Source organism: the organism of the source record quoted next, unplaced genomic scaffold, assembly GCF_019419815.1.
Source record: "Pyrus x bretschneideri cultivar Hongxiangsu unplaced genomic scaffold, Pyrus_bretschneideri_v1 Contig39, whole genome shotgun sequence".
NCBI lineage: Eukaryota > Viridiplantae > Streptophyta > Magnoliopsida > Rosales > Rosaceae > Pyrus > Pyrus x bretschneideri.
In genome coordinates, this window is record NW_025999712.1 from 79,644 (window position 1) to 92,653 (window position 13,010).

Consider the following 13,010-nt stretch of genomic DNA (forward strand, 5'->3'; position numbering starts at 1 on the left):
TTCTTTCAATGATACGTAATAGTGAAGAAATTTCCAAACTTTTTCTTTGTATTTTTGAAATGTTTTAGTTGGGTACTTGCCTTGTAAAGGTGGATATTCTGTGTCAAATGTTTGGGGCCGCATGCTGGCATTTGGCGCAGCTCACTCATCAGTAGGCAATCTTTCACTCTCAGTCATGGGACTTCTGGGACTGAGCTTGTACATTTTATTGCATGCATTCAACTCTCTCCTCTCCCTCTCTGCCTCTTCACACATTGCATGCTCCATTGTGAACACTTTACTTACTTGAATCGAGAAAGTCATGAATTAAAATGGTAAATTATTGTTTAGGTATAGGGGATTTGAAAATTGAACTAATACTTAATTTTTTGTTCTTTATATGTTAGTAAACGTTTGAAAATTCAACAATTGAAATGTTATCAATTTCTTATAGTTAGTCAACATGTCATAAGTTAAAAGGCAAATTTATTAGGAGAAATCATGAATCAGGATGATACCTTGTTGTTTATGTATTGTTGATCTCAAACCTGAATTGAATTTGATGGATGTACCCCACCTAGGATTTTTTTTTTATTATTTGTGTATTAGCAAACACGAGAAGTTAGAAGTCAGAATGATACCAATTGCTTAATATTCTTTCGTAACAATTGAACATATAAAGATCAAACATTTTCCTTAGTTGAAGGCTTCAACACATATACCATAAGGCTGACATTAATTGTACATGATTAGCTGCTAGATCATGATTAAATTGGATTGTCTGCCAAGCTGGGAGAATGAGGGACTAAATAATACAAGTGGAAACTTAAAAAACAAAGTTTAATTTTATGACCAAAACAATTAAACTAAAATTCAAGTGCTATTGTCTATTCTATTGTGTTTTTAGTACATTATAATACACCTTTGAATATTCCATGTAAAACCAACTTTCACAAACATAATAAATACAAAACAATTAGGTTAACAATATTTTAGGAGACTGATCTAGAAAATTCTTCTTTCACACCCAAACTAGGCAGAAATGTTTACCTATAGGGTATACATTTTGTGCGTACTTCACCCATAATGCGTTATTTCAGCTCTTACGTGTTAAGTCACTTAAGGAGTGAGATCGACACAAAAATGATACATCTCATTAAAGGTATATAAGTCCCTCTCCAACTCACGAGGTATATAATATTATGTATGTTTAATCATGAAACCTTTGAAAAGTGCTGCTACTGAGACATCATGATCGTGAGAAGGGTTACCACTTCTTATTCGTGCATGAATTTCTTTTGGCATTATCTAGTTGTTGCAGAGTTAGCTTGTTTTGGATGTTTTAAACCATGCATGTACAATTTCACCATGACCGATCTTGTTTGTAACTAGAGATATATCTCTGTTTCTCTATCTTTCTCGTCACGAGAGAGATACCAAAAAGAGAAATATATTTCGGCCTCCGGTTGTATGACTGAACCCTTCCTCTAAATTTTCATAAGTTTTTAGTTCTAGTCTTACTTAATTGGTGAGAAGGTAAAGTATCTTCTTTCATGTGATGAGCTAAGAATTTTTTTTTGGAATTTTTGCACTTGGCATGGGGCGTTGATGAGCATGCAGATGATGGAGTACCTAAAATGTAATAATGGTAGGTTAAGGTGGTTGGCAATAAAATGGAAAAGGTGGGGGTAGTGGTTGAATCAAGGTTTCCCTCCCTCCAATCCACAACTCTTCCATCAAAGATCCCATGTCTCATTGGCTTCAACCTTCAATTAAATTGGTAACTTCTTTGTCTTAATTTAAGTCATAATATCATCATCATCATAACTTTAACACATAACCCCAATGGGTTAGATGGGTGGAAAACTTGGGAGTGTTTTAATAGCAGCTGCTCAAGTTTGATTTTCAATCAACTCAAACATGGTTAATTTTTAAGACAGATATTTGTCTCGATTTAACTATTGCACAAGTCGTGAGGCCGGTTCTTGAAACCTGGGTTTTGCTTTTGTTTCTCTCTTGTGCATACCAACTTTGTAGTTGTTCGAGAATACTTAATAACCTTTGAGAGCAAACATAAAGATACATACATTACATATGAAATTCATAGAAAGCTAGCAGTTTTTGTGACCTATTTAGAGTCACTATTGCTTATTTATACCCACATTCTCTATCAGAGATCTGACTATATGCAATGGGAAATGGTATTATTGATGAAGCTTGACATTATAACTTTTCACATGTATGTGTTTGTGCGGGTTCAAAATTTTGAAAACCCTCTTGCAGTCCTCTGCAGCATGAAACCTCATTGACCAAAAAAGCGCCCGTTCCCACAGGGCAATGATGAACCAAAGGAAGCTGACGGAGCTACTGTCGCTGCTGGTTTAGCCTACCAATACGGGAATTTGAAAATTGAATGTTGAAATGGAGAGGTTTTTCTTTGTACTCAAAGCACCGTCTAGAGTTATCAGGTCACTATAATTATGACACATGTAATTATTTATTATTTATATATAAACTTGAAGTTGGAAATATTAACCATATCGCTCATCTATATTATAATAATCAAAGTATTACACAACGTAACGTTTCAAAAACACAGGTAAACATTTTTCGTTGAAATGAAACAATAGCTACTTTTTCGGCCACAATAAGTCATATTGGTACAATTAAATGATTGTTAGCCAGAGCATCCATGCAATTGCATCTACTCAAGTTCCCCTACCTAATTGACCCAAAAAGTTCCCCTGCCGAGTCGATATGAGTAGCGTGAAGAAGATTTCTGGACGTACAAACAAAAACTGACGTGTATTACCTCAACAATTTCTCAAAAGAGTGAAGGAGAAAACAATCAAGAGCAGTATAATGGTAACGGCTAGGAAGACTGCGAGTAACGTCTTAATTCTTTGAATTGAAAAGCAAATCGGTTCAAAATTTTACTATATACCATGATACTATTTAAGAGCAATGCCAATGAGACTTTTAAAGTGGGTTACCCTCATCATCTTACAGCTTAACGTTAATTTTTATACTAATATTATAAAACATTGTGCTAAAAATATGATGTGACAGAGAGTCTATAAAGAATCCAATTTTTTTCGAGAGTCTCCTTAACATTTCTCATGTAGAGATGTAGGTTAAATCAACTAACTAAATGTTTAAAACACAATAGTCATTCTTTTATAGCTGTGTTTAAATATCTCTTTTCACAAATTAAAGTAATTTAAAAAAAAAGATGCTTTAATTCTCTTGTACTTGAGTTTAAATTATATATATATATATATATATATATATATATTTGTAAATTACAAAAGTTTAAATTGTTGTTTTACAACAACAAAAAAAATAAAAATAAAATAACGTGTTAAGCCTAAAAAAAAAAAGCAGTGGTACTTTTGAGTGGAAAAAGATCCCTGGGATCCCCAGGATATGGAGGATATCCTTTTTTTCTTTTGAGCTAGGCTTTGTCTCTCTAAGTAGACTAAAGGACCATCTTTAAAGGAGATGTCAAAAAATAAATGTCAATGTTAATTTGATGGTTGACAATGTTAAATTTTATTTTTTTCCAAACGATATGTTATTTTTGTTACAAATGATATTTGGAAGACCTATTTTAAAAAGATATCAATTAAAATAAATTTTCAAGATCTATAATTAAAACATTAATGAGACTCACATAATAAATAATTAAAAATTATTAGACATCACATTTTCTCATATGTCAATCCACATAGAATTGACATATCAGTTGAAACTTATTTCTACCTTCAAATTTAATTATATTTAATTATATGATATTTCACTTAAGATTTGGCATCTGGTCTTGAAATGGGCACACAGCTCACACACACACAAAGGGCAGTGCAGTGCTCACAATCTCCCCTTTCTTTTTTCCCTCTAATTTACTCATTCCTTAATCTTCTTTCCCCTTCCCTTCTCCTTTCTCCCCTTCCACTTTTTCAATTCAAACACTAAATTTTCCTTTTATCAATCTCAAAAACCAAGCTTTGAACTTTCCCTTCTGCTCAATTGTCTGGTAAGAAAATTGGAAGCACTTTTTCCTGCTTAAAATCCCACCAAATTCTCAAAAGTCTCGGACTTTTGTGCTTTTTTTGCACCCATATTTCTGCTGAGTGAGTGGCTATCTCAGAAGAAACCTGTAATGCCTGGATTGGATCTGAAGCTTTTTACTTCAAGGAAGGAGCTTTACCCTATGCTATTCAGCTCAGGCAGCTCCTCAGCTCTCACTGCACTCTCTGCTGCAAAATGCAGGTAAAAAAAAAAGTGCTTATAGATCTGAACTTGCTATGCCTGCCAGTGTGAAAAGTGCTTTTCTTGTGTTATCTCCTTGCATGAATGCCTTACTGCTAGGTTTTCCACTTAACTTCTGCTCAACCCATCGATGATTTTCTCAGTTTCTTTCATTTTACTATAATTAAAATGTTGAATTTAGTCAATGTGGTTGCGTTGGACTAAACCCACTTTTCTTGTGACCGTTGGATTAGGTTTTAATTTGGTCAAATTACTTAATGTAAATGCTTTGTATTATTGTCTACCTAATCTTCATTTTTTCGTTTTCCTGCTGAACCAGGAGACTGTAAGCCCTGCAGAGGTTGCATTTTGGTTTTTCTCTGGTCACTTTCGTAGACTTTGGTCTTAACAGCTCCCCATGAAGTCCTGTCCTTTTTTAGTTATTCACTTCCTTTTTGGCATTGCCATTCTTCTTCCCCTGGTTTTCTCTGACCTGACTTCCGATAGGCAAGCACTTATTGACTTCGCTGACGCTGTTCCCCATCGTCGAAAGCTTAGTTGGAACCCTGCTACCCCTGTCTGCACATCTTGGGTTGGCATCACTTGCACTCCAAATGGCACCCGGGTTATTTCCCTCCGACTTCCTGGAGTTGGACTGTTGGGCTCTGTCCCACCAAACACCCTTGGTAGGCTAGATGCCCTCCGGATTCTTAGCCTTCGGTCTAATCTCCTCCGCGGTGTCCTTCCTTCTGATGTCACCTCCCTTCCTGCACTCCAGCGCTTATACCTGCAACGTAACAACTTATCTGGTGACATTCCTACCTCCTTTTCACCTCAACTCAATGTATTGGATTTATCATTTAATTCCTTCACAGGCAACATTCCAGAAACAATGCGTAATTTGACACAACTCACAGGATTGAGCCTCCAGAACAACACCCTTTCCGGACCTATACCTCATCTCGACCTACCTAAGCTCAAGCGTCTGAATTTAAGTTACAACCGTCTTAATGGCTCTATACCATCATCCCTTCAAAGGTTCCCCAAGTCATCCTTTGTGGGAAATTCACTTTTATGTGGAGGGCATCTTAAGCCTTGCTCCCTCGTCCTTCCTCCGCCACCTCCTACTTCCAATCGACCACCACCAGTAGCTCCTCATAAAAAGAGCTCCAAGAAAAAGCTCAGGTTGGGATACGTCATTGCTATTGCAGCTGGAGGGTCTGTTCTGCTGTTGCTGTTAGGCCTAATTGTAGTTCTCTGCTGTTTAAAGAAGAAAGACAACGGAGGAACTAGTGTATTGAAAGGGAAGTCTTCTACCGGCGGAAGGAGTGAGAAGCCCAAGGAGGAGTTTGGGAGTGGGGTGCAAGAACCCGAGAAGAACAAACTAGTTTTCTTTGAAGGTTGTTCTTACAATTTTGATCTGGATGATTTGTTGAGGGCTTCAGCTGAAGTGTTAGGAAAGGGAAGTTATGGTACTGCATACAAGGCGGTCTTAGAGGAGGCAACAACAGTGGTAGTTAAAAGGTTGAAGGAAGTGGTCGTTGGGAAGAGGGATTTTGAACAGCAGATGGAGATTGTGGGAAGAGTTGGACAGCACGCAAATGTTGTTCCACTCCGTGCTTATTATTACTCAAAGGACGAGAAGCTTCTAGTTTATGATTATATCTCAAATGGGAGCTTATCTGCGCTTTTACATGGTATGCATGTCACTACTCCATTTCTTTCTTTTATATCTCTTTCATAAAAATAAACACACCATTTGTAAGTGAGAACTTGTGTGCATATCTAAGAGAAAATGCAGGTAATTACCGTGAAGAGTATATAGTTTCTGTAGAATACTTGTAGAGAAACATCAATTTTAAATTAAGGAGTTTTCATCAACGTAGTCGAGCAGCATATTCGATAATGATGGTGTTATGTTGGGATTTCAGAGTTCTAATTACGTGCTTTGCAACTCGGATGCATTTCATCTGCATGCATCCCACGAGTATGTGAATTTTGGTTTGACCTCCGTATGCCTAATGGACCAATGGTTTTCTAGTCCTCATAGGAGGAGGCATTGTGATACCCCATTCTTCAGCCAGTGTTACTGACAGTGAAAGTCACCTATTACTTTTCCTAACTATTTCTGTTTCCTTTTTGCTTGATGGTAAAACATGCTCATCTGTTATGCGTAATAAAAGATCAGGTTACCGTTCTACTTTCTATCCCCATAACCAATACGAAAGATACTACATATTTCCGAGTTCAGCAACTGCTTTCAGTTTACTGAAGTGTACAAAGCAGCTTGCTACCTTCAATTTTTCTTCTCTGTATTGGCAATCACTTTTAGTTCTTCTTTCAAAAGTCTGTAATGGATCTATTCAGGACAGGCTATTTAGATGACCTTTTGAGAAAATTCAGCTGTATGTTGAAGTCACTGTCCTGTGCACCACACTCAATTTTTATTGAATCTTATGGCAGGAAACCGAGGAGGTGGAAGAACTGCATTAGACTGGGACTCGAGGGTAAAGATTTCCCTTGGCACCGCGAGGGGAATTGCTCATATCCATTCTGTGGGTGGTCCAAAATTCACTCATGGAAATATCAAGTCCACAAATGTCCTTCTCAGCCAAGACCTCAATGGGTGCATCTCTGATGTTGGCCTGACTCCTCTCATGAATGTTTCTGCCACTGCTCGGAGTGCAGGCTATCGCGCTCCAGAGGTGATTGAAACCCGCAGGCACTCTCATAAATCAGATGTGTACAGCTTTGGTGTCGTCCTCCTTGAGATGCTGACTGGAAAAGCTCCCCTCCAGTCACCGGGGCGTGATGATATGGTTGATCTTCCTCGGTGGGTCCAGTCCGTGGTCAGGGAGGAGTGGACCGCAGAGGTGTTTGACGTTGAACTGATGAGGTACCAAAACATTGAAGAAGAAATGGTTCAAATGTTGCAAATTGCAATGGCGTGCGTGGCCAAGGTTCCGGATATGAGACCGAGCATGGAAGAAGTTGTTAGAATGATTGAAGAAATCCGGCAATCAGACTCAGAGAACCGGCCATCTTCCGAAGAGAATAAATCAAAGCACTCAACTGTGCAGACTCCTTGACCGCTCAAACTTGTTTTATTAGGATCTGAGAAATTCAAGATAGAACTGTACATTTTTTGTACATGCCTCTTAAGGTTTTCCCAAGCATTATTCAATTACATGCATGGCTTTGTAGAGTGGCAATTTATGATCAGTCCAATTGTGAGATTTTTCTAAGTAGTTTAGGTGGGGTATTTTCTTTTCTTGATTTGTTGTAATATTGAATTTTAACATAATGAATTAATCGACGATCTTTGATAATTCAATAGTTCTGTCTGATTTTTGTTTTAAGGAAATGATTTCTGCACATTCAAGTTTATTTCTAACATTTGGATTGAATAAATCAAATAGAGAATCAAGTGACAAAAATAAGCATTGGGCGTGCGGAAATCGTTTCCATTATTATTTCCTATTCCTATAATCACATTTTAATCACTATAAAATTGACGTTGAAAGTACACATCATCACATTATGAGACAGCGAATGTGGTTAGAAATGTTGGTCACCTGGTCTAAAGCTACTCTTACGGAGATGCACGTTATAGGCCCTTGAAAGTAGGAGGGTATATATATGTATTTAGGGGTTGCATTTCCGTTGTAGGTCAGTTTCTCTCCTAGTCTGGCGATTCCAATTTCCTTTGCATGCCAACTCCGATTTTCCGTATATAGATTGCGGTCCTCAGTTTCCAGCCAAGAAATGTACTATGTTTCTCTAAACACATGAAAGATCGTTCAAAAACTCATCACCTTTATCGTCGATTGCTATCCTCCGTGATCTGGCAAGGAGGTGCTAGCTAGAGTTCCAACAATGGCAGACGGTTCATCCTTGCCACCACCTCCTGGCCGCAACCAATCAAAGGCCAGCAGTGCACGGCATGTTGCCTTTTCTGAAACTGCCTCAGCTCCCAGCAAGGTCCGCGAACAGCCCTATCCGGTTCCTGACCTTGACCATGAGCGCCCCAAGCGTATTCGTCCAGGCTGCTACGCTTGCTGCGCATGGTGCTGCCTGGTCTTCTTCGCCATTGTGATTCTCGCTCTCATTATTGGTTTCATTTGCGTGGCCATCTTCCATTCGTATCTCCCAACAATCTACATCCGAAGATTCAACGCCACCAGCCTCAACTTTACTAAAAACCACAATAACATCGTCTTGAAGGGAAAGGTAGATTTTCTTGTGGAGTTCTTTAACAAGAACGACAAAACTGAGCTCAAGTATGGCGCCTTCAAGATCAAGGTTACGTCTGCGCACATCCCGCTAGGTATCACCCAGTTTTCTCAGTTTACTCAGGGCCACAAGAACACCAAGTCCTTGAATGGAACTGTTAGGGTTAATAAATCCAAGATTGACAAAGACGACGCAGACCAACTCAAGATCGACATGAAAAATAGGGACATGACACTGAATTTAGCCATGACCGGAAGCGTTAGCTTCCCCATTGGAGGAATTCCGTTTAACGACATTCCCATCATTTCAAACTGCGATGCCAAGCAAAGGGAAATCGATTTCGGAAACAAGGCTAAATGTGATTATAAGATTATCCCTATATAACAAAATCCTCGATGATCTCCATCCGCGTTCTCTATGTTACGGATACTAGTTTAGATCCCGCGTTTTCCCTCAACTCTCTGACATGATCGTGGGATTACTTTAGACGAGACCAGAGAGACTCAAAGTGGTGCAGGAAAAACGGCTACCAATAGTGATGAGGGAAGAATGGTTTGAGCCATCATATATCATACGTCGATTGGATATGTAAGGTTTGATTGTTTTGTTATGTATTAGCCTATCAGGTCTAATCTTAAAAGCTTTTCCTTCTTTTTGTGGTGCTGGATCTTTCATTAGTGTTGAGAAACTTGTTTAGAACCATTAAACATGTTTAAGGTTTTAAATACTAGTCTTATAAGGTGATCAAATGTATTACATTTTGTGTAAGGGGGTGCAATCTGCAGATGAATGTCTGTATTTTGCTTTTGTTTTGATTTCTTTCCTCATCACCTTATGAGTTATGGCCTAAATACGCAGAAGAATTATATGTTGACTAATCGATAAAAGCCGTTTGAAACACAATCACACACGATATTGTCGTTCCGTTCCGTTCAATCTGCAAACCCGTCTCAGCAAACACACAAATCGATACCCAACGCAATTATAAGCCTACTTGAATCTTACAAAATCCCAATTATTTGTAATTAAATCCGAATTCCCAATTACATAGCAATCAAAATAAATTGCATCGAACAAGGTAAAGTGAAAGACACGAGAACAAAGAGAGGAACCACAAAGCCAAAAACCCAATTGAATAAAGCAAAGAGTTCGGAGAAGCCTACACATAAAGTGACAAATTCAATTGAAACAAGCAATCTTGGGTTCACTTGAACATACCTACGCTTCAATATTTTAGGCAATAATGTGAAAAATTCGAAAGGTTGTGCCTGATCTGAAACAAAATAAAATGTGAGGGATGTATTTTGCAATGAGTAAATTTTTGCTCATCACTTTCAAATGGTGATAATGCTCGTCAACCAGCTTATAATTATTGGATGAAGTTTAAATTTTAATATTTGTATTCATTTATTATAAAAATCTTAAAATTTAAACTCATAAAACAGTAATAATGCGGTGATGAGCATCAACATCAATCGGTGAAGAAAAATATCTCCTTTTGTAATTAGCTTTAAGTGGAGGGTACGAAGGATGTTGCAAATGAAGATGTTGTAACACGGAGGAGGACATGGATCCCCTCCCACGCCAACTTGGAATATAAAGATAGAAAATTCTAGAAAGGTCTTTTTTCTTTCTTATCTTTTTCTATATATGTGATACAAAAATAGATTTCCCCAATTTTTGACCTTCTCATTTTCTTTCAAACTCGGATTCTGTCAAATCCCAATCGCGCAATCTCCTGGTATTCTTCCCCATCTCATCCAATTCTCAACTACTCTGAGATTTTTGTTTTTGCTTTTAATTTATATGAAATAAAGGTATCCGCTTTTGTCTGTGATTTTGTGGGAAATTAGGGTTTGTTTTGGCTCGCGATCTGGTTTTGATTAGGTTTTTATTTTTTTGGGTTTTTCAGGTTGTGTTTTGTGTGATTGTGTGTGTTTGTAGGTGTTGTCATGGCATCTAAACGTATCTTGAAGGAGCTCAAGGATTTGCAGAAGGACCCCCCTACCTCATGCAGTGCTGGTATTTGCTCCTTTTCCTTGAACAAATCCCTTGTCTTTTTGTTAAATTTGGATCCCATATATAAAATTGTCTTAGAATTGTAGATGGTTGTCCCAATTGCAGCGAATTAGCGGGGTTTTTTTTCGATGATTTCAACTGTTTCCAGCTCCCATTTTTATCAAAATATTGGCCCCCCTTTTCATCAATTGGACAGAAAAGAAAAAAAACTGAAATTTTAACCCTTTGCTTTATCGATTGGGAAATAAAGATGTAGCAAATTTGTGGATGGTCCATTTGGGAGCGAAACCATCCTCCTTTAATGGTTTAGCTGATGTAAAAAAGTGATGGTAGGATATTCTCGCATTGTGGCGGGTTTTGTATAGGTCTAGTATGCTGGCTCATGCATCTTATGTTTCTCGGGTGTATTCATATTTTGATCACTTTACTGAACTTGGCATACATTCTTCTTGCGGGTTTCTCTTTCATGGATTATAGGTCCTGTGGCCGAGGACATGTTCCATTGGCAGGCGACAATTATGGGACCTGGTGATAGCCCATACACGGGTGGTGTTTTTCTAGTTTCAATTCATTTCCCTCCAGATTATCCATTCAAGCCTCCAAAGGTACAAATAGAAAAACCGGGTCCTCATGTTTCTATATGTTGTTGTGGTCATGTTCCTCCGTACAGTATCATTATTGAAACATGAGCTTTTGTGAGTCGTATAATGGGTGATATGGATACCTGCACATAGTCTTTAGTTATCTACTCATACATGCAGGTGATCCATTAAAATGTTCTCTGCAGTTTATGTGAGGGATTTTCATGTGTATCATATGTCGAATTGTATTTTAACCATAAGTTGCAGGTGCATTTATTGGACACGGTTCATTTTTAAGTAGTTGTTATTCATGATGTACCAGGCCGCATTATAATTATATTTAAGCTTTTTTCTTCTCCCGTATTTTGTTTTGGAGGGGGTTGGGAGGGATGTGTGTGTGCGAGAGAGAGATTGCATTTTGAAGTAGGGTTGGTTACTGATATCGCATTTCGATTTTATGTCTGTTAGTGGGAGTGTTATATAATACAAAGTTAGAAACTGTCTACAAAGTGTTTACTCCTTTAGGGGCTTTAGGTTCGTCTGCCATCAACATTCAGTTAGCCAAAATATCCTGTATATCCGCTGTGGCCTTTTGTTTTGAATCTTTGTTTAAAGTAATTCTTCTTTTTATTTGATTTTAATGTCAAAATGTTATTTTTATTCACAATTGATATTCCGGATATTCAGGGATATGTGTTTCTGAATTCAATAAAGTGGCAAGGTGTTTCTCTGTTCCCTCAGTTTTTCATGAATCATGTTTATCTGAGAATGCTTTTAAAATTGTACGACAAAAGCTTGTTATTGTAAAATCATCTTATCTATAGCTGGTGTTTTATGTTTTTGGCTTCTTAGTTATCTCTGGTAGAATTTTAGAGGCCAACTCAAGTTGCGTGCGTAGTCTAATGCTTTTGGTCTACTTGTGTTTGTTTCAGAATTCGTCTCTTGATAGTGTAGAATGTAGAGTCTAACTCAAGTTCCATTTCAGGTTGCATTTAGGACCAAGGTATTCCACCCAAACATTAATAGCAATGGAAGCATATGTCTTGATATTCTCAAAGAACAATGGAGCCCGGCACTAACCATTTCCAAGGTTTGTGTAATTATTTTCTTCTTGTCGGAGTTCGTCTTGTGTGTGGGACTACAAGAGCTGTGGCTTATGACCCCTTATCAGATTAAAAGGAGATGTCCTGTGGCTGCATCCTAATGATCCTACATCTCATTCCAAGCCCTGTTGCATCATGTGACTTGCAACTGGTGCTGTGAGACGTACTCATCATTCGTGATCCTACTTTTCACTCCATGTCCTGTTGTATCACTCGAGATGGAATGAGTGATACAGCTCAAGCATGTGGCTGTGCCTAAAAAGGATGAGATTTAATCATTTTACAGAGCAAGTAACATGGTATGCTCAACATAGGATGAGATGTCGTCATTTTTTGGGATGGATTTAAAGTTGATTCCTTTTAATGTGATAAAGGCACTAAATCCGGTTCCGTAACTTCTTTTGATATGGGTTGTAATGTCTATCAAATGAACTTGTGTTTCAGGTGCTGCTGTCCATATGCTCTTTGCTGACGGACCCCAACCCCGACGACCCGCTTGTCCCCGAAATTGCACACATGTACAAGACGGACAGGGCAAAATATGAAGCCACTGCTCGCAGTTGGACTCAGAAGTACGCGATGGGGTAAAACCAAAGGTTCCGGCATTTGTTAAAGGCTTGCAAATGCATGAACTCCATCCCCTTTTAAGTGAACATTGGAAATATTGAAAAGTTATCTATTTGTGAGACTTAAAGTTGATCAAGGAACAAGTTCGCATTTGTGAATATTCATTTGAAGGCATTCGAGATGGAAGGACAAAACAAGTGTAATGTATCGTTGCTATGATATTTAAGTGAATGGTTTGTTTGTTGAAGAAATAATGCTTTTTAAGTGCACGATTGCTTTA

At 38.0% G+C, this 13,010-nt stretch overlaps 3 protein-coding genes across 7 annotated transcripts; all 3 read left to right on the forward strand.

Annotated features, from left to right (window-relative positions):
* The first annotated feature begins 3,808 nt into the window (after nucleotides 1-3,808).
* On the forward strand, nucleotides 3,809-7,563 carry LOC103963321 (probable inactive receptor kinase At5g58300). Of its 2 annotated transcripts, none has more exons than XM_048564384.1 (3): nucleotides 3,809-4,248; nucleotides 4,568-5,924; nucleotides 6,691-7,563. In XM_048564384.1, exons 2-3 carry the CDS (start codon nucleotides 4,646-4,648, stop codon nucleotides 7,314-7,316), a joined length of 1,905 nt encoding a protein of 634 aa, XP_048420341.1. In that variant the 5' UTR covers nucleotides 3,809-4,248; nucleotides 4,568-4,645; the 3' UTR covers nucleotides 7,317-7,563. The 2 variants fall into 2 exon arrangements, with proteins under 2 accessions (XP_048420341.1, XP_048420342.1); XM_048564385.1 differs by having other exon boundaries at nucleotides 4,571-5,924.
* A 540-nt stretch (nucleotides 7,564-8,103) lies between these two features.
* On the forward strand, nucleotides 8,104-8,844 carry LOC103963362. The gene has a single exon (XM_009376178.2). It carries the CDS (start codon nucleotides 8,104-8,106, stop codon nucleotides 8,842-8,844), a length of 741 nt encoding a protein of 246 aa, XP_009374453.2.
* A 1,214-nt stretch (nucleotides 8,845-10,058) lies between these two features.
* Nucleotides 10,059-13,010, forward strand: LOC103963312 (ubiquitin-conjugating enzyme E2 28). Of its 4 annotated transcripts, none has more exons than XM_009376121.3 (5): nucleotides 10,059-10,201; nucleotides 10,373-10,482; nucleotides 10,957-11,084; nucleotides 12,046-12,150; nucleotides 12,608-13,010. In XM_009376121.3, exons 2-5 carry the CDS (start codon nucleotides 10,413-10,415, stop codon nucleotides 12,749-12,751), a joined length of 447 nt encoding a protein of 148 aa, XP_009374396.1. In that variant the 5' UTR covers nucleotides 10,059-10,201; nucleotides 10,373-10,412; the 3' UTR covers nucleotides 12,752-13,010. The 4 variants fall into 4 exon arrangements, with proteins under 4 accessions (XP_009374396.1, XP_009374397.1, XP_048420737.1 ...); XM_009376122.3 differs by having other exon boundaries at nucleotides 10,405-10,482; XM_048564780.1 differs by lacking the exon at nucleotides 10,059-10,201 and adding an exon at nucleotides 10,207-10,277 and having other exon boundaries at nucleotides 10,405-10,482.

Coding starts and splice junctions, on each gene's coding strand:
- LOC103963321 (XM_048564384.1), top strand. CDS start 4,646: ATGAAGTCCTGTCCTTTTTTAGTTATTCACTTCCTTTTTGGCATTGCC. Junction 5,925..6,690: donor CTTATCTGCGCTTTTACATG/GTATGCATGTCA, acceptor ATCTTATGGCAG/GAAACCGAGGAGGTGGAAGA.
- LOC103963362 (XM_009376178.2), top strand. CDS start 8,104: ATGGCAGACGGTTCATCCTTGCCACCACCTCCTGGCCGCAACCAATCA.
- LOC103963312 (XM_009376121.3), top strand. CDS start 10,413: ATGGCATCTAAACGTATCTTGAAGGAGCTCAAGGATTTGCAGAAGGAC. Junction 10,483..10,956: donor CCCTACCTCATGCAGTGCTG/GTATTTGCTCCT, acceptor CATGGATTATAG/GTCCTGTGGCCGAGGACATG. Junction 11,085..12,045: donor ATCCATTCAAGCCTCCAAAG/GTACAAATAGAA, acceptor GTTCCATTTCAG/GTTGCATTTAGGACCAAGGT.